This window comes from Ammodytes marinus, assembly GCF_949987685.1.
Source record: "Ammodytes marinus genome assembly, chromosome: 4".
NCBI classification, from domain to species: Eukaryota; Metazoa; Chordata; class Actinopteri; order Uranoscopiformes; family Ammodytidae; genus Ammodytes; species Ammodytes marinus.
In genome coordinates, this window is record NC_137233.1 from 29,758,131 (window position 1) to 29,776,868 (window position 18,738).

At 40.8% G+C, this 18,738-nt stretch overlaps 1 protein-coding gene across 1 annotated transcript; it reads right to left on the reverse strand.

Annotated features, from left to right (window-relative positions):
* Nucleotides 1-1,650: 1,650 nt before the first annotated feature.
* kdm5ba (lysine demethylase 5Ba) lies at nucleotides 1,651-18,496 on the reverse strand. The gene is made up of 27 exons (XM_080026040.1): nucleotides 18,223-18,496; nucleotides 13,919-13,996; nucleotides 13,486-13,608; nucleotides 13,168-13,338; nucleotides 11,988-12,113; nucleotides 11,617-11,710; nucleotides 11,396-11,502; nucleotides 11,094-11,252; nucleotides 10,828-10,947; nucleotides 10,385-10,543; nucleotides 9,751-9,932; nucleotides 9,387-9,549; nucleotides 9,047-9,166; nucleotides 8,719-8,913; nucleotides 8,218-8,399; nucleotides 7,494-7,618; nucleotides 7,221-7,371; nucleotides 6,801-6,921; nucleotides 6,193-6,548; nucleotides 5,245-5,383; nucleotides 4,969-5,148; nucleotides 4,715-4,873; nucleotides 3,766-4,185; nucleotides 3,504-3,594; nucleotides 3,211-3,398; nucleotides 2,841-3,107; nucleotides 1,651-2,739 (listed from the first exon to the last, which is right to left on the reverse strand). The coding sequence occupies exons 1-27, from the start codon at nucleotides 18,373-18,375 to the stop codon at nucleotides 2,602-2,604; spliced, it is 4,467 nt and encodes a 1,488-aa protein (XP_079882166.1). The 5' UTR covers nucleotides 18,376-18,496; the 3' UTR covers nucleotides 1,651-2,601.
* Nucleotides 18,497-18,738: the final 242 nt, after the last annotated feature.

An 18,738-nucleotide genomic window follows, 5' to 3' on the forward strand; every position in this document is an offset into this window, starting at 1 on the left:
GATTTAAAATATTGAGTCTGATAGAACAACATAACAATTTAAAAATTATTTGTACTGGGCAAAACATAAAATGGGACAGGAATAAATAATAATGTATTTTGTAACAGTAAGTTGTGCAGTGAATCAGTTCACTGCGTTTATGTGGAATTAAGAATTACTGAAGTGAAAATATAAATTTTTGACAGTTTATAGGAAATCTTGTTAAAATGTTAGGGGGTTTACTCTTATCGAACCTCAACTCATTATACCGGGGACACCTTTCAGTATTACACAGTACAATTCAACAGCATCTCAAAATACATTGTCGATTTTTTTTTTTTTACAAATATGGCAAACGGGCAACTCGAGTATAACCCTCATTAAAAATGGTCTAGACAACAACCTTTGAGAGAGCGGGGAGACTGCCTAAAAATTTAAGGATTATCCAGTGTAACACCAGATTAACCAGTTGAACTCAACTTGCTCAAGATATTGTTGTATTACAAAGTTACGGATGATAAAAGGACTTTAATGCAGACGATAACCTCTTAAAGGTGAAAAGAAAAAGTTCCTCAAATGAGCATTACAATTTGAGGGGGCCCCTTAGCTCAGTTGGTAGGGCGTCCCCCCCCCCCATGGGCCTCGGCCAGCAGCAGATCCGGGTTTGATTCCAGCCCGCGGTCGTTCTCTGCATGTCACTCCCCTCTCTGCCCCATTTCAACTCTGTCTCTACACTATCAATAAAGCATAAAAATTATAAAAATCCCCAAAAATAATCTTTAAAAAAAAATGTACATTTGACAGGCATAACAGATGTTAAAGGCTGCTCAGGATGTGAAATCAAATGATTTTTGCATAAGGTATTTAGAATTCTGTTCACTTGACTTGAGCATTTTGCACCCACAGCTGTGCCAACTCCACCAAATAGACAGGGCAGAAAAGACAATGGCAATTTGATAAAGCCTAAACTCTTCCATTTTTCAAGTGTTGTAAACTGTAATATGTTCTCTGCACGATGCTGAAAACAATTGAGTGAGCTACACTGTTCAGTATTGTTTGATGCTGACCACATTCTACAATAAAACAGGGATGGGAGTTAAACCAAATTGAAAGAATATTTTTAAATAGGCGTTTTTCTTATTGTACAAACTGATAATCAAATCACTGATAATCAAATCTGCATTTCCACACAGACACACGACTGTTTCCTGTTGTTATTGTGTGTTCCTGAAATAGACAATTTGACTACAGCAGTTCCTCTTTTACAGATACAATCACAACCTCACTCAGTTTTTGTTGAGCTGTGGGTTTTCTGCATGAACAGCAACCTTTCCCTGAATGTTCTTTAGTAGTTTTTGAAAACCCTTTAGAAAATCTGCAAATGTCTTCAACTCAGTAAAAGAGTTGTGTGTAGCCATTGCAGCAGTGAATTCAGACCACGTCTTTGAGGTCGTCACTTTGTCAAGATATCTTTTTTACATTTTCTCAGCTGGTTTTACAGAACACCAACAGGTCAACCTCAGGTCAGCCGCTTCAATTTGCAATATATGGCATGAGAATAAAAACTTTATACAATTTTCTGTATGACATGTTCAAAATCACTTGTGACTTCTGTAACATTGACGAGTCCAGGCATATGGGAACAAACATTTTTATTTTATAATGCAAACCGCAACATATGAATTATATTATTTACCGAAAAAGGAGCAGAAAAAGGTCATATACCCGTGGCAATTAATTCACACAGTGTGTTAAATCTAAGTCCAACACAATATTTTCATCCTAAACCATAAAGAGGAAAAATCCACCCTCAAACAAAATGTACATTCCTTTGATGTCGGACAGTTCATTTTCATTTTGTGAACATAATCAAATCTCACGCAACACCGGTAACAAGGGGTCCAGGACTTCCTTCCACAGACAGCGCCAAAGGGAAGCAATCAAAGATTGATTTTATAAGGGATGTGGGTAAATATTGAGGTGAAGGTTTTAGACCAACAAGCTCGGACATAAAGTCATTGCTCTCTTGTAACTAATTAAATCTATTTCTGTTCACAAATTTCAATTGAACTGTGTAAAATCATTAGGATTCATAAAGTGAATTCAGGGTTTTTGCTCCACAAAGGCATTCTATAAAATAATTTCTAAGAACAAATATAGCTCAGGTGAAAACTGAACCTCAATGAATCAGTTCAGTTATTGCTTAGATAAATAATATTAACTCTACAAGAGGAAGATAAGTTTCACATTGTTCAGATGCATGTAAAAAAGAAAAAGAAAAGCAGTTCTAAAATGTGATGTCAAATTGACTTTTCTTTTGGTTGAAAAATCCCTGCGCGGTTGGTTCTTGAAACATTTTGCCATTTTGTACAACTGCAGCAAGTCTCGGAAAGTTCCAGAAAGGATTAGTTGATTGGCTGGAAAAACCAGCCACGGGACCGAAACAGTGACAAAGTCTTTTGTAACTCTGGAGAAACAGTGAATAGCACCATGTTAAACTATGGGCAAGCCAGAAGGTAAAGGGGACAGAGCCACTGGGCACACAGAGTTCAGGTGTGCACCTAAGTGCTGCAGCTTGCAAAGAAACTGCTGATCCTTCAGAAGTCTTTTTTGATTTGGTCGTCATTCACCCCTGTCGTAGTCCGGCTGTGTGCAGCTTATGCAAATATAGTCGTCTTTCTCTGCTCGCTCAGCAGACACTCCTACACAGATCTGGTGAAACCACTGATTGCAGCTGCCGTCACACTGGACCCAGTTCACCTGAAGATGATGAGAGAAAAGTCTTTTTACTGTGTTCTTGATCATTGTTTATGGTTCATTTGGAGAAAACACGAAGATCAGTAAAGGGATCTAATACAAACCTCATCTCCCTCTGGCTCTCTGCACCATGGTGCAGCACACAGCGAGTAGTCTTCCTCCTCGGAGTCTGAAGCAGCAGGGTCAGACACTGTGTACGTGGGAGAACAAGTCCTCTTCGTCTCTTCGCTCTTCTCCTTGCTTTTCTTGCATTTCTTTTTGCGGATCTTCTTGGGCTTCTCGCTGTGCTGATGGTCGGAGCTTTCGTTACGTCGCTTGCTCCTTTTGCTCTGACTGTTCACCTCCTCCTTTTTGAGACTGGAAACTCCATTCTGCATTATGTCACAAATATACCAGAAAGAAGTGATTATACGTAATAAGTGTGATACTGAATGTAAACAACACGCAATAAACCGTTGCTGAATTTGTGGTTACCTTGTGGTGGGGGGGGCTTCCCCTCGAGGAGTGTTGGTCCTGTTCCGTGTCGCTCCCACAGGGGGTGCTATGTGAAGGCACAGGGGCCAGTTTGTACAGCAGGTATCTGTACAGCTGCTCTGTTTCAGGAAGAGTGACCTGCAGCAGGAATCCCTCCACCATCAGCTCCTCCAGCTCAGGACCCAGACCTGGGATAAACAGGATGAGCAATGATGAGAGTTCAGCAGTGAAACAATAATCAAGAAAATTAAAGTGTGCTTAGATGCAAAGTGCTCAAAAGGTTTAATACTGACCCTGAAGTGGAACAGACTGGCGCTCTGTGTAAAAATGTGAACCATTTATTTCCTGAGTGAGATGCGAAAATACTCCGGTTCCAACTCTTCCCTGAAATAAAGAACAATCCATTTTTAGTTTTCTTGACAGTGATCAGTGGGTCTACTTCAGTGTGTAGTGAATAAAGCAAAGAGACTCCGATGGGGGAATTATAGCAACAACAAAGAGACTCTTCAATTCAAACATATTAACACAGAGTTACAACATTGCGTAATCACTGACCATCTTTGACACCTTCTCCAGCACGCCCTCTGCACAGGCCTGCTGAACTCTGTGCTGCCATCGCACCGTCCTCTCGATGAGGAAGCGCAGGGCGTCCCCCTCTGGCAGTCTGACCCGGATCCTCTGCAGCGAAGCCAACAGGGGCAGGACCTTGTCCAGAGGGGGTTTCCTGGACCGCTGGCAGAGCGGGCAGAGCCAGGCTTGGCCGCAGTCCACGTCTGCCGTGGTTTTAACGCAGCCGCCGTGGAAAACTTCTCGACAGAGCTCACACTGCACCATGGCACCCGAAGGAGCCTTTTGGCAAACACAGACACTGAGCGCACAACAGTTCTCAGCAGGAAGAAGCTTGGACTCGTTTGAAGTGCGCAAAGCCAACAAGATCTCCATCTCCCTCTGTCGGACCTCAGCGAGCGTGGCCATCTGTGTGGAAAGGGAACGTAATCACATTAATAATAGTGGCCAGATTACGGCTCGACACGTTTTTAATTATTAATGGCCACTAGTTCTAGTTCCCTGCAATGGGCGTCTCGGGCAGCATATCATTTTAGGCTGAGTGAATTTAACCTTACGTCTTTAAACATGCCATACAGAATTATGCCAATTAATTTATTAAGTCTTTAGTTGATTTATTTTCTGAGTAAAGGTCTCACTTAAGCAGACTCAAGGTAATCAGAAAATAAATAATCTTTATATACACACACACACACACACACACACACACACACACACACACACACACACACACACACACACACACACACACACACATTTGTTCTAAATTCACCCAAAAAAACTCAACTGTCCTAAAAATGTAATTTAACTGAAAACACAAGATGAAAATATTCTGTAAGTTGCAATCATGAAAAGTGTAAATGATTTCAGTTTTTCGGGAGCCCTTTTTTTATTGTGACACAGATGTCAGAACTTAGAATACTCCAGCTCCACTCACAGCAGAGGCAGAGTCCTTGCTCTCAGACAGAGCTCGCTCCACATCGCACAGAGACTCCAGCTTTGTTGAAGATTTTCTACTGCTCAGTGCGGCTTCTTTTGCTTTCTTAGATCTTGCCTTCTGATGCCCGCTCCCTACATCACATCTCGGGCAAAGCACCTGAAAACATGAAGGCAAAACGCACATTATTTTTGGACACCGACACACTTGAAAAAAAGGCTTTGAACCGAGCACATCTAATAATATCAGTTTACCTCGAGGAGAGAGAAAGGGGAGTTTTTCAGTAGGAATGTCTTTGCTGCGCTCTCCTTCCAGGTCTGCACATCGCTGACGAGGGCCTCCAGTCGACTCAGCGGCTCCAGCCTGACTGGGATTCCTTCTGCTCTGAGAACCAGCTCAGAGAGGCTGTCCAGCACAGGGATACGTCCCCCGAGCTGCAAGCGGGCACACACAACATCAATGATCAAAACCCAGCCATCTCCCACAGTGTTCAAAGTGCTGAGAACAGTAAGCGTGGACGCATATTTCACCTGGAGTGCTTCGGCTTCATGGAGCCACTTCTTGGCCTTGGTGACGACGTCCTTGAGCTGCAGACAGTTGGGCAGATAGGCCGGGATGTTTTCTACTTCTTGTAGAGCAGCATCAACCGTTTCTATGCTGGGATGGGGGCTGTGAAGAGACACAGAGTTTTACTAAAGACAGGAGTGCCAGTTTATCTTCAGTCATGTGCGTTTCAGTTTTGAAAGATTGCGTTTCTGATTTATATAAACGTCAAACGTCCCATGAGACTTGCTGTGGCAGATTCTGCTGCTTTACAGTGTGTAGCTCATGTGGAGCCATTAGCGGGTTAAGCACTGTCACAACACTGTGATCCTCTTTATCCACCATGATCCAACTCTGCAGACTTGGCACATTTTGCTCGGCACCGTCTGAAGTAAAGCTGATTTCACGGTTTCACTTCACATTGGACGGCGCTTTTCAAAGTAATTGAAACTTGCAAAACCATCAATGGTTTGCTCTCGGGAAATATAAACTTACAAACATTATATCTGAACAAAGTTACAGCAAGAAGGTTCATCATAACTGGAACTGAATTCTAAGTACTGGGGGTATTGTATTTGTACATTTTTAGCATTACTATGCTTAACAAGGTATACTAATACTTCATGCTAAAACTTTGCCTGTTTAAATATTATGCAATGTTATATATATATATAACATCTGTTTAAAAAAATAATGTATATATACTGTGTATATATACTGTGTATATATATATATCCGTTAGGAGGGAATAAAAAGTTGAAGTGTCTGACTTGAAACATTGTAAATGGATCATACTTTCTTTATATTAATTAGTAGTATTTGTTATGCGTTTCTTTTCTTCAACCACAGACGGGGAGTGACACAAAAACTAAAGAGCTATACAAACTGTTGTGGTAGGGATGGAGATACGCCCTAATGATCATCAGTGTCCTCACCTGGCTTCCATGAGACCGAGAACTCGCTCCTCCCACTGCTCAGACACCGTCAGCAGCTCTTGCAGACGAGCCATGGCTCTTTCCACTGAGCTGTGAGGGGCCAGGCCCACGCCCTGGTCTATCAGCCTCCTCATGGTGTCCAGACACAGGCTGTCTGGCCGGCCGCTGGCCTGCTGCACGGCCTCCAGCCAGCGCGCCTGCTCCAGTCTCTCCCTCAGCAGGGGCAGCTGAGGCAGCTCCACGTCCAGGCCCAGGCTCACATCCAGCAGCTCCTGCAGCTCCAGAGGACTGGGGGACTCGTCTGACAGGAGACGCTCACTGCGCTGCTGGAAGTCATCCACCCGGGTCAACAGGTCCTGGAGGTCACAGTCAACAAGAGTTTAAGGACGGATATTTCACCTCTTTTAAACACTAAAAAAAAATTACTAGCATACACCAAACATTGTTAGACTTTCATGTGAAAGTGTGACGAAATTGAAGGTTTTATATGTGCTGATTTTACAAAGCAAGAAATTCAATTTGAAAGACATTTGAGATTCAGGTCGTCAGAGAAATTGTACAACGGACTCATGTCAAGAAGTGAATGCATCAAACCCTAATTGACTAACCTTCAGTAACGGAGCCTGTCGGATGTTGCACGGCAGGTTGTCCAACTGTTGGACAAAAGACCTCAGCTCCTCCACAGTCAACTCGTTCTGGTTCGGAGACTTTCCTCCTCCAGAACGATACCTGAAGTACACACGGAAACTGCTCAACAAAACACGCATCAACATGACTGAAAACTAAAATCAAATCAAATCTGTTGGTTCCAAAATGTGATGCTGGCACCTTGTAATTTTTTTAACTAAAAATATACATTTATTACAATGTTGAGTGTGATGCATTATGGGTCAGAATCAACACAGCTCATCTTTACAGACAAGGTACCCTGTGTTTTGGTTTAATTTCTATCATATGGAAATACATTTGTGTAACATTTGAATTTAAACCACACGAGGAGAGAACAAAGTCAAATGTCTGTGTAGTACCTGGTCTGCCTCTTTCCGTTGAGAAGCTGTTGTGCTGTGGCAGCTACTTTATCAGCCTCTGCAGCGACTGTGCGTAGCTTATCCACGAGGCTGGTCTGTGGGAAGGCCTTTGTTTCAGCCTGATCGACCAGGCTGTGAAGCTCCTCCAAACCTGAGCAGAAGACCGTTCAAAATCTAAGAACTTAAAATGTAGCACAGTGTGGCCAGCTGCCAAGAGTAGGAATGAGAGGCAGGTAAAGGACATTTCGGAGACAACTCATTTTAACCTCTAACCTTTTTTCTTGATTCCTTTGTTCTCCAAGATGTCCTGCACATTACAGAGCCAGTCTTTAAATGACTCCACACGCAGCGTCACCGATGCCATCATCGGATACAACTGGTCCAGCTTTAACTTGTAACTGCAAAGAAAAAAGAAATTACAAAAAGGATATACAGTGATGACTGACATCTGTCACACTCAATAAGTGCAATATTTCTCCCACTTAGTGCCTACTGTAAAATGACACGGAAGGCAGGCATTGGGTGCCCTCTCTTAAAAAGCTTATTGTCCATGAGTTAAGAATACCTAAGTACAACTAATTCAAGTGTATTACTGCAAAGCCAAACTGCTTTGTTTTTTTTATATAACTACATCTGATATGATTTTTAGAAAACAGTTGTAATTTGTAGGAGCTATCAAAATAAGAATCCAAAAAAATAATTCTTATCATCTAAGAGCATTAAATATTTTCATGACACTGCCTCAGAACTGGAACATTTCCCTGGTTCCTAGTGTGATTTTGACTTTTTTATTTTTATTTGCAGACAAAGCAGGACAAGCTACACATTTTGGTACGTAATTTGGTGTTTAAATGTTATTTTTTTCATGAATTAATTGATTATTTTTTCTTTTCCTATTCCTTTTAGGATAGCATTTGCGGTAAATCTTTGATATAATAGAAGTTAAGACAAGAGTAAAGGCAAGTATATTCAGTTGTTGTGGTTACTGAAGACTCACTGGAGTGTACGGTTGCTATGGGGGCAGGAGCAGAGGTCCTGGGCGTGGTACAGACAAACCATCTTGTCAGGACTGCAGGCACAGGTGATGCCAGACAGGTAGCAGGTGGTCCGACACTTGCAGCACTGCCGCTCCTCATCTGGGAGCACCTCATAATCCACTTGGCGAGATTGCACCACACCCTGGAGGAAACACATTCAGTCATTAGAGACTCAAGAGGAACTAATGAGACAGATGTGCAGACAAATAAAAAGTCTCCTGATCTTCCATTATGAGAAATATAAATTTCATTTTTTGCCCCTAATGTATCTTTGATCGTACATCATTAAGGGTATAACAGCCTTGACACTACTTTGAAGGAGTTAACACAATAAACTTAAATGAAATTTTAATAGGATTCACAGTGAAAGTCAACTCATGTGAAATTCTAAAGATATATCCCGCCATCATTGAACTACATTAAAAATACACAATTAATGGGAAAGATGAAAAACTACCCACCATCCTGTTAATCTTGTTTCTTAGTTTCTCTTCTTCTGCGACCATGACGATCATCTCCTTCTGCACGGCGGACGCCAGGTCGATTTCCATGGTGTCTGCTTTAGAAGCCATGTTACAAACCATCTCATCGTGGGAGAAGACACAGTATCTGCTCAGCTGGCGGTAGTGTGTCACACAGTTACGGCCAATGGGCATCTGTCAGGGAAAAATATAAGCAACCAAAACTTTTATCATAGGGGGTGGTGTTGCAGAGGCCCTACACTCTAGCCAAGACAAGTTAACAAATAATCCCGTCTTGTGCAAACAGACAGATAATATGGACTCTTACCCAATCCATGGTGCAAAAGTTGACGGCTTCCGCAAAGTTGAAACCCTGGTTGAATCCACTGTGGTAAGCTCTGGGGAATGTGATGACAAACTCGCCTGCGCATTGGTTGGTGCGATAGATCTAGTTATCCGTAAGAAAAGACAAAACGTTTGAATAAATCTCAAGTTGTAAGACACGCCCACATGTCTATATACTTTATTGACGTCAGAGGATTAAGAATTTTGGATTTATTTTGACACGCACACTTTCTGTGTATTAGTGACGCGATTAAATGTACATGAACTTTGTCATCGCAGTTTCAAACATTTAAATGTGATGAGTGTAACAGTGATCAGGTTACCGGGACTCCGTTGTTCATCAGCGTGTTTGGATTCATGATGGTGACCAGCTGGTGAAGGAGATCAGGCTGAGACACAAACAGCTCAGGTGCAAGATTCTTCATGACCGACTCCAGATGCTCTGCAGCGTAACCAGGGACCCCATACCACGTCTTGGGTTCCCCCCTGCACATATGGTCAAAACTATTAGTGATTGAATATGCCTTAATTATATTTTACAGGAATGTGATGAGCTAGAATATTCATTACAAAACCAGGATAGTTGCAATATCCATAAAACTGCATTCCTTGTGGAAACACCAGTGTATTTGAAATTTAAGTATCAATTTATTTAGACACAAAATGGAGTTTGAGAGTGCACTTTACCAGTGAAGATAGTTGATGGAGTAGCTCCAGTGGTCCTCAATATGCCAGCAGAAGGAGGAGAAGCACATGCCAACGTAGAGCCAGGGTAACTTCATCCCGCAGATGTCGGCTGTAATGTGAGTCAGCACCGAGGAATCCAGCACCGGCATGTTGTTCAGGTTCCAGCCACTGCTCAGGTAATGCTGCGGGGTCAGAGACAGGTCTCAGCACCCAACATGGCTTCTGACTCCAATATATAGTCCAGATGGCATTAGAGCAGTTATTATGGGAATCCTTAATCATAAAATAATAATCTGTGGTGTTTATCATCCTAGTATGTACAAGCGGAAAAACCAAAGGTTGTTTTGAAAAACATTATTTGGAGAATTTATTTTTGCTGTTGTGATGCATGTTTGTCAAATAATGTGGGACGGCTTGTTTTTAGACGTGGTTTGATAAGGAATCAATCTTTAAAAAGGTTGTGATGACAAACAAACCCAAGTCCACTTTAAAGAGACAAAAGGTTTTCATATTGGTTTAGTTTCTTTTCAGTAACATGCAAGTCTTAAATAAAAAAAACTAATTATGGAGAAGAATGAATTTGACGAGTGGAGAAATAGGATACATCACGCCTGTAACAGCAGGTAGATTGTACCTCATCCTCAGGAGAGACTTCAAAATGGCTGTTCTTCACAGGGAAACCACTCCCAAACTCCTTGGAGGCGATGTCTGCTCCATACTCTACAGTGACATCGTCTTCAATGGTGCTGACCAGACGCCAGAACTCTTTCTCCACCAGCTCAGTAGGAACCATCTAAAAAAAAAAACACACAAGATGGCGACAGGGTTGAATTGTGGTAAACATATCAAAGAAGGTGTTTTTAGCGTCACTGCAACACGTCATGGGGATGTCTGCTGGGACCATTGACAAGAAATCATGTCTTATAAAAGGAAACCAGTCACAAGGTCTGCTTTGCCCTTCTCCCCCCTAGGCCAGCCCTCTAACCTATAACCTCCTCACCTCTTCACCCCCCCGACCCCCTCATGCAGTAAGACCAAGAGTTAACCACATACTACTTAGAAGGAGGACAAACTCACATGAACCGGCATGTTGAAATAATCAGACTTGAAGGAGTCAGCCATGTCTCCAAAAGATTGGAGGGTGTAACTCCTGCCCGCCTGCTCGAAGCCAAAAGCGACAGGAGGTTTGCCACATTCCTGTAAAAAAAAAAAAAAAAAAAACAACATAAAGATTTTTTTTTTTATTATAATCAGTGGATATCGGGCGGATAATTATGCACTTTTATTATGAACTTTTCAGCCAGCATTTTGTTCCCAGAGGTGGATTAGGGTGTGCAGCTCACCTGTGCCAGGCACTTGGGACACCTCCAGTCTCCTTTAGGAACATCGTGGAGGGGAGGGATCAGACAGAAGATGTGATAGCTGTCGTCGCAGCCGTCACACAGCAGCAGGCGGTCCTCGGCAGTCCCTTTGCCACACACCAGGCACATATACTGGTCCACCTGAGCACACACACACAACAGCTGTGAGCGCCATGTCTCATAACAACTGGTTTAAGAGAGTAAAACCTTATAACGTAGATATATAGATATATGTTTATTAGCACAATATAGGCCTGTGTTACAAAGCAAAACAGAGCACTTACTTTACTAGACGGAGGTTTGTTCATCTTATTCAGGCTTTCTTCATTGTTTGTTAGACTATACTCGTCTTCAATGGGCTCCTTTTTGACCTCGGTGACCGCCATCCTCACTGGAACACATGGATGAAAAAGGCTCAATGTTAGGTTTCAGATTCTCCAATAAAACGTGACTCATTTTAACCGACAGTCCCCTTTACTTAACGGATTGCTTGCTTTACACTTACCAGGTTCTGGTTTGGTTGAGTACGTTCCCATCCTCCTCCTGAGATTGGGACGATTCTCGCACACTTCCCCAGGTTCTGTTTTCACACAGCCTCTCTGTCAAGAGTCAGGCAGAGAGTCAGAGAGAACAACAGCTCATTCTACTGGATGCTCAATTAGTGATGAAGAATGTCCTTCTACACCAGACTAATGGTATGAAAAATATGTGGCTTGACTCATGGCCACAGTCACAATATAGATTAGGATCAACTGTGGATTGTATATGAACACGAACATTGAGATCTAAAAAGGGACAGCCATTAGCATATCTTACACATGATGAATTAAACATAGTACAAGTGATCATGTCAAGAGAACAGAGGGAGAGACTCACTTCAGATCTCATTCGTTTTGCTCTGCGAGCTATGCTGCAGGTTTCCTGGGGCTGGACAGACTGCCGCTGTGGCAGATCATGAGGGGTGTACTCCTTATCTTTAGTGTCATTGGTCAAGGTGGCTTTCTGCAAAGAGAACAAGGTCAGTGTGATGAAAGTGACACCAAACACTGAACAAGCCTGACTCAAAACTATGTGAACACAAAAATATCAAACCATGTACCAGCTATTAGGGCCAAAGGAACAAAACCCTTAATTTAATTTTACATCAGATACTGTACATAGATATGATCCTAAGAAGTGTATGGCAATTGACAAATCCAACAGTTTCCACAAAAAACTGTGTGTTCCTTAAAATTGAATATAAAAATGATTTTGTCCTGTCAAATCTAATTTAAAAACCAATGTAAAAGTGAAGTGAATGGTTGAATGTAACTGAAGCACTTGAAGAATTTAAGAGAAAAGAAATGTCAAGGCTTGACTGTGGCAAAATATCCTAAGAGTATGAACATATCTTAATAACAGACAACATGCTTGGGTTTATAACATCTTGCCCCTTGAATAACCCTATTACATTATAGTATCAACGATTAAAGGAGCCTTCCCCTAAAAAGTACCTGTCTGCACCTTGTAATAGTAGATCTAAGTGGAGACTTTGTGAATATATATTGCTTCAACTGTTTAGTGATTTGATTTCTGATGCCAACTGAATTACATAAATGGGAAATCTTTTTTAACGAATGCTCTAGTTGTTGTTGTGTCTATCCCTAGAAGATAGTCACACTATCACCCAAAGTAAACAAAGTAACCATCTTTGATAACTGTGTGTCCTGTGTTATCAGCCCACCTCCGTTGCAGTATGTGGAACTGTTTGTGCAACTGTTGTTTCTATTATAGTCACAAATTAGGTCATGGGGCCACTGTGACTCTATTCAAATAGAGATTTCACCTAATTTCAATACCGTAAAACTACAGTAATAACTGTGTGCACTGTGTGATAGTAAGGGAAGGGCTCTAGTCAGTACTTATGAGTGAATAAATAATAATACAAATCTGTAGCTTGAAAGGGCACTTCAATAGAAAATGTATTCTTTCAATAAACATCCACTCAACTATGAAGAGACCTGTCTAACTACTGCTGCTCTACTCGGGAAAGAGGAAGATGAGAAATAGGACATACAGGCAGATTGTCTCCCGTCTGGAACACATGGAATGGATAGAGGATCCTCTCGTAGTGTGTCCGCAGATGGGAGCCAATAGCCTTGCCTGGAGCAAAGCCCATCTTGACGGATATCTTTGTCCATCGGCGCTCTTTGCAGACCGCATCGAAGCCTCCCTCTTCATTCACCAGCTTGAAAAGAGAGACATTACATATTCAGTAAGTACGTGCAGAACGCCGTTTTATATTTCATAATGTAAATAAATATTTTATCGTTAATATATGCATGATTAAATTGTAGTCCTGATTTTAAAACCAGCCAGGAGTTGCACCGTGTACCTTATTCAGCTGGTAAAGATCCAAAATCTTTCTTTCCACGTGAGGGATCTTCAGAGTGCATCCTTGAAGCTCCCAGAATTTCGCTATTTGGTCCAGGAAGTTGAGCTTGACTCTTGTCTGAGCCTAAACGCACAAAAAAAAAAAAAAAAAAAAACATTGAACGGTTTAGTGCTATTGTTTAGAGAAACCTAAACTGATTAGTGGCTTAAATATAGATCTAATAGCTAATCTGACTCCTTAAAGTGACTAAACAGCTCAACAAGGATTTATCAGATATTTCTAAGAAGCATGCGAACATTTTTGCAATAACATAACATTTTAAATGTCAGCATTGAATCATCGATTGCCTTTTTACTTTCCAAATAACTTATATACACACACACACACACTGCATATTGTGTCTTAAATGTATAAACATAAAAGATGAATGTACCTCCAACTCATTAAGTCTCTGTATCCGTGGTGTGAACTTCAGTCTGTCAACATCACAGGCGAATGGCGGCTGCCAGTCCTGAGAGAAGAAAAGAAAGATTATTTTATTAATTATCACAAAAAAATATTTACGTAAAGAGAAGCCTTTGTAACTGAATTTAAGTTTAAGTGTTTTACCCTCATGTAAAACAAGGCTCCATGGGCAGTTTAAGTCAAACCACTCATAGCATGTCTTCAAAGATAAGGCTGACACTATTGTAGATTTGTTTTTTTTGTCAACAAATCCCATGAAAACCCCAGAACCGAAATGAATGTGTTAGGTAACTGCTCCATATTTTCAGCCTGTCATTGGCTCTTTAGCTCCGTTAGACTTCATAACAGGTTAGGAATATAATTTCATTTAAACATCCTCAGCCATGTCTTTGAATATTGCATTGTGGCCTTGAAAAAACTATTTCCTTAAAAAAACAAAAAACAATTAACAGAATTTTAGTTATGTACAACAAAGGAGAAAGGCGTTTTGTTTGTTGCCTCTCATCACTTCAGTGTGATATTTTAACATCTGTGCTCTGATCTTCTTTACAGGCATGTAGTCAATCGGTAGTTAAAGTCTTAACACACAACCAGCCTCCAAGGAACCGCAGCTTTTCTTGTAAAACCTGAAGTCTGTTTTTGTAGGCAGACCTACAGGAAGTCAAAGTGTGTCTGTGCAAACAGGCACAGATAGTGTGGTGATTGAATAATGGTTCATTGAGCGTTAGATGCACAAAACAACACTGGAAGATTAACATTATTATTTACATCTGACAGCACAGTGATGTTAAAAGAAAAACTAAACACTAACATTTTAAAAACGCCCTCAAATGGTTTTTTCAGCATCTTTAAATAAAAGTGGTGTATTTATAGAATACCAAATGTCACCAGGATGTGACTTCTGAAAAAATAAATACATATCTTTCGCATTGCTACTTGAGCCAACTTAACTACACCAACTGTCTTACTGTCTGACTGAACACTGATATGGCTGATATTAGTGCACTTGCACGCTGTGTATCAAAACAAACCTAGACCGCACAACTTCCTGCAAGACTAGAGAACAGTGTCAGTGTGGTATCTCAAGAATCAGCGAGATAATCTCAGTTTTAAATCATTAGATGTGCGATACCATACCACGCTCCTGCTGCTTTGTCAATAGTTGTTTACATATGACAGAAACTGAGAGTGTGATATAAAAGTGAGTAATCATGCTCAATGTGAAGCTGGCAAAGATATACGCTGCAAAACACGCTGACTTTGGTGGCTGAAGAGCTGCTATTTAGTAAGCACAAAACTCTAAACATGTAGAGTCAAAGTAATCCAGTTATTTCTTCATAGATTCTCAATATCCAAGAGTCATTACTGACACTATGGAACAGGCAAGTGTTTATCCTATATGAGCTTCAGGTTTCAAGTTTGCCCTTGAAAAAGTATGTTACTAAGACACAGACATTAGTGCATTAGCCTGTTAAATTAATACACACCCAATAAGAAAACTAACATTGAAATCTATCAACTCTTAATAAGTCATAAAATAATGTCTGTCCAGCTCGCTGTGCCACAGCACTGAATGGATGATGACTTTTCCTTTAATGGCTCAGATTCTCTGTTTTCGAATTGTAGAAATACCACACCACAGTATAAAATCTAATTAGACAAACCCAACAGGCTAACAGCAGCTTTGCAGGCAATTGTTGAATATGTATTACTAGAACTTGTTATTACATATATTTTTTTAACCAAATGAAGCCATTAGCACTATGATTTGATCTTGGTTTTGATTAAAAATAACCAAGTTCACATTTTAGAGCCAAACTCCAACTGATACCACATTGCAATGAAAAGGGAAACATGCCATTTTAGCACACAAGATATTTAAACTGATCATGTGACCCGACTCAGCTGTACCTGGAAATTGAACTACAGCTCTGGAACTAATTCAAACTGGGTCTGCAGTCCAGACAGGCTATTTTTTTTTTCTAGGATGGAAACGCTAGTCAGAGTAGGGACAACAACAGATGCATTAACACCATTTAATAATCTGTACACAAAGATGGATTACAACAGCTAATGTCCTGGCATGCAAAGGAAAACAATCGCTTGAAAAAAACATATGGAACTGCACTCCAACTCTTTACTTTTTGACCATCCTTCACATGCAAGTCTGACCACAAAAGGTGACAATACAAGATCAATTTTGGTCTGAACACAACAAGACTGTAACAAAGTACAAAATGCCAAATCTGAGTGGTTAGACATTAGCCACAAACAGCCTTAAGATATCACTGAAAATCATTTGCATGTATGCTACTAACATCTACAGTCAAAATGTGACTTGTGTAAAACCTCCAAGGAAGTAATGACTGCATACTGTGCAAACAGTAATTCCTGATCTAAAACAGGTTATCTTGCAACGCCTTCTTCCATTCTGAAAACAAGGTCAGATCCTGTCTAAATAAATAAATAAATTAAATAAAGCACTCATGATTTTAAGTGTACACCGAGTGTTACTACTGAAATGTCACTATTGATATTTTTGCCTCAGCAGAAATCTACATTCTAGAACTCAGGTTCACATTAGAGATTTACCGTTTTTTTATGACCTGCCCACTGAAAAACGACGTTTGTTATGTTTAGAACAAACTGCTAGTGGGTGAGACAGGACAGCGGACAATGGTGCTAACAAAGTGTTCGACAAATGGTAACATTTGATCCAATAATAAATAAAACTATTTTATAAACCAGTATCAACTCAAAAAGCAAGCGTTGAATTTTTACTTTTTGGACATGCTGCTTAACATATAGTATAATAAATAAATTAAGTCATAGTGATCACAACTATGCAAAGACTGATATCAGGAACGTGCGCCTCAGGCTAGAGAGTAAACGATACAATCTCTTTATGCATTGTAACCTTTCCTTAGAATGTCCCATGAGAGTAGGCCTATAAAGCACTTCGCCTTCTTTTGTTTACATGAGCTGAGCGTTTTTCATCCATGCTTTCTCAGTTTTTTGTTTTGTTTGTTTTTGGTCAAGCAAACACTAAGCAGCCCCCCAACCAATTTTATTTTATTGCAGCCCCTCACCCCTACCCGCCCGGTTTAACCGTGCAAAATGTCCTTTTACAGTTTCCTCGTTTAGACCACAGACGAGTCTCGTTTTATCTGACGGCGCACACACAAAATAGCAGTCAATTTCCATCCAGGCCCTTAATGCTATTAAACAGACACATGGATTAGGCCTATTTCATTAGGACTTGCCCTTTTATCTTATTTGCGTGGAAGCTTGGACACACCCTTGAATATTCTCTTTCAGATATTATTTATTTAGGCTATTTATTTATTATTGGGGCGGAGGGGGCCTCTAGCTATTTCATTTTCTGTCTGTGCTGAAAGACTTGATATTTGACATGATATGGCCTAAGTAAGGTATGGATGGATAATGGTAGAATACTCCTTCAATAACAGAATAAGAAAATATTAGGCCTAGGCCAATAGCCTTTTATAGCTTTAAAAAAGGCAAACGAGAGTTGTTTTCATCATAACGATAACGACAACACTATTCTGCGTGGGTTAGATTTTCCACAAAAAAAAAACTAACAATGTCAAGAATTGAAACCACTCGTCAAGAGTTAAGCTGATAGTATAGTGTGAGCAGCAGCAGAGTGGCCGGTGTAGAACCAACCCCTCTCTCCATAAACAGTCCGTCGCCGAGCACGTACCTAACACTACATGGACAACTGCAGCTTTAAAACAGGCCCGATTAACGTCTCACTCACACGGGCTAAATATATCAAATCCAGCCGAGAAAGTTGGGATATATGTTCGACAACTGTTTAAGGACAAGCTTAAACATCGGTGAGCTATTTCCGTGAGACCAGTCCAGGAAGCGTTTTCATCCTAACGTCAACGGTCAACACTTTCCATTATGTGTGCACACAGGCAAACTTTGCCGTTTAAATAATTATTTATATTATTTATTCAATGTAATCCTTGAGGGGGCGGTTATGTTTAGAACATACCGTGTGTTATTGGAGGCTTAAAAGTTATTAAACACGAGGGTTTTTCTCCTGGAAGAGCTTCTTTAACAACATCAGACCGGACTGCGCTCGAGCTGACAATTCAACTCAGAGCCGCAATCCGCCATGTTGGAAACCTGTCCACAAACACAACTTTGCTTTTGCTTAATTATAAACAGTAGCCGGGGCCGACATTCCACGCTTAGAGAAACCAGTAAAATATATAACGGGGGAATTAAATATAGACTCACAGGCGGTGGTCGGATTTTGCAGATGCCAGTTTTCTCTGCAATGGGTCGTATTTTGTTGATGTACGCAAAAGGGTCGGAGAATTCCTCCCAGCTGGGCTCAAAAACAGGACACTCCGGAGGGGGAATGAACTCATTCATCGGGGCCTGACTCATCGTTGCATTTTCCTAATGACTGTAGCTGAAAGTATTTGTTCTCTCTCTCTCTTTGAAGGGGGTTCCTCACGCCAAATATACTCGCTATGGGTTTGTGTCTTTCAGTTCATGTCCACTCTCCTCTCATTGAACTCAAAGACGAATTATCTAGTTGGAGACGAGACACTGACAGCCATGGGCCGTGCACCTCCGCTAAAAGAAGTAGATACTCATACTTCATATTTTTCTTCCTTTACACGAAGTTCGTGGCTACATCTCAAGCAAACACAGAGGCATGTTTCTCATGCTAATACTGATAGTGTGTAAAATATATGTTTTACTACACAGATACTACTCATATGGTAGCTACGTGTTTATAACGGT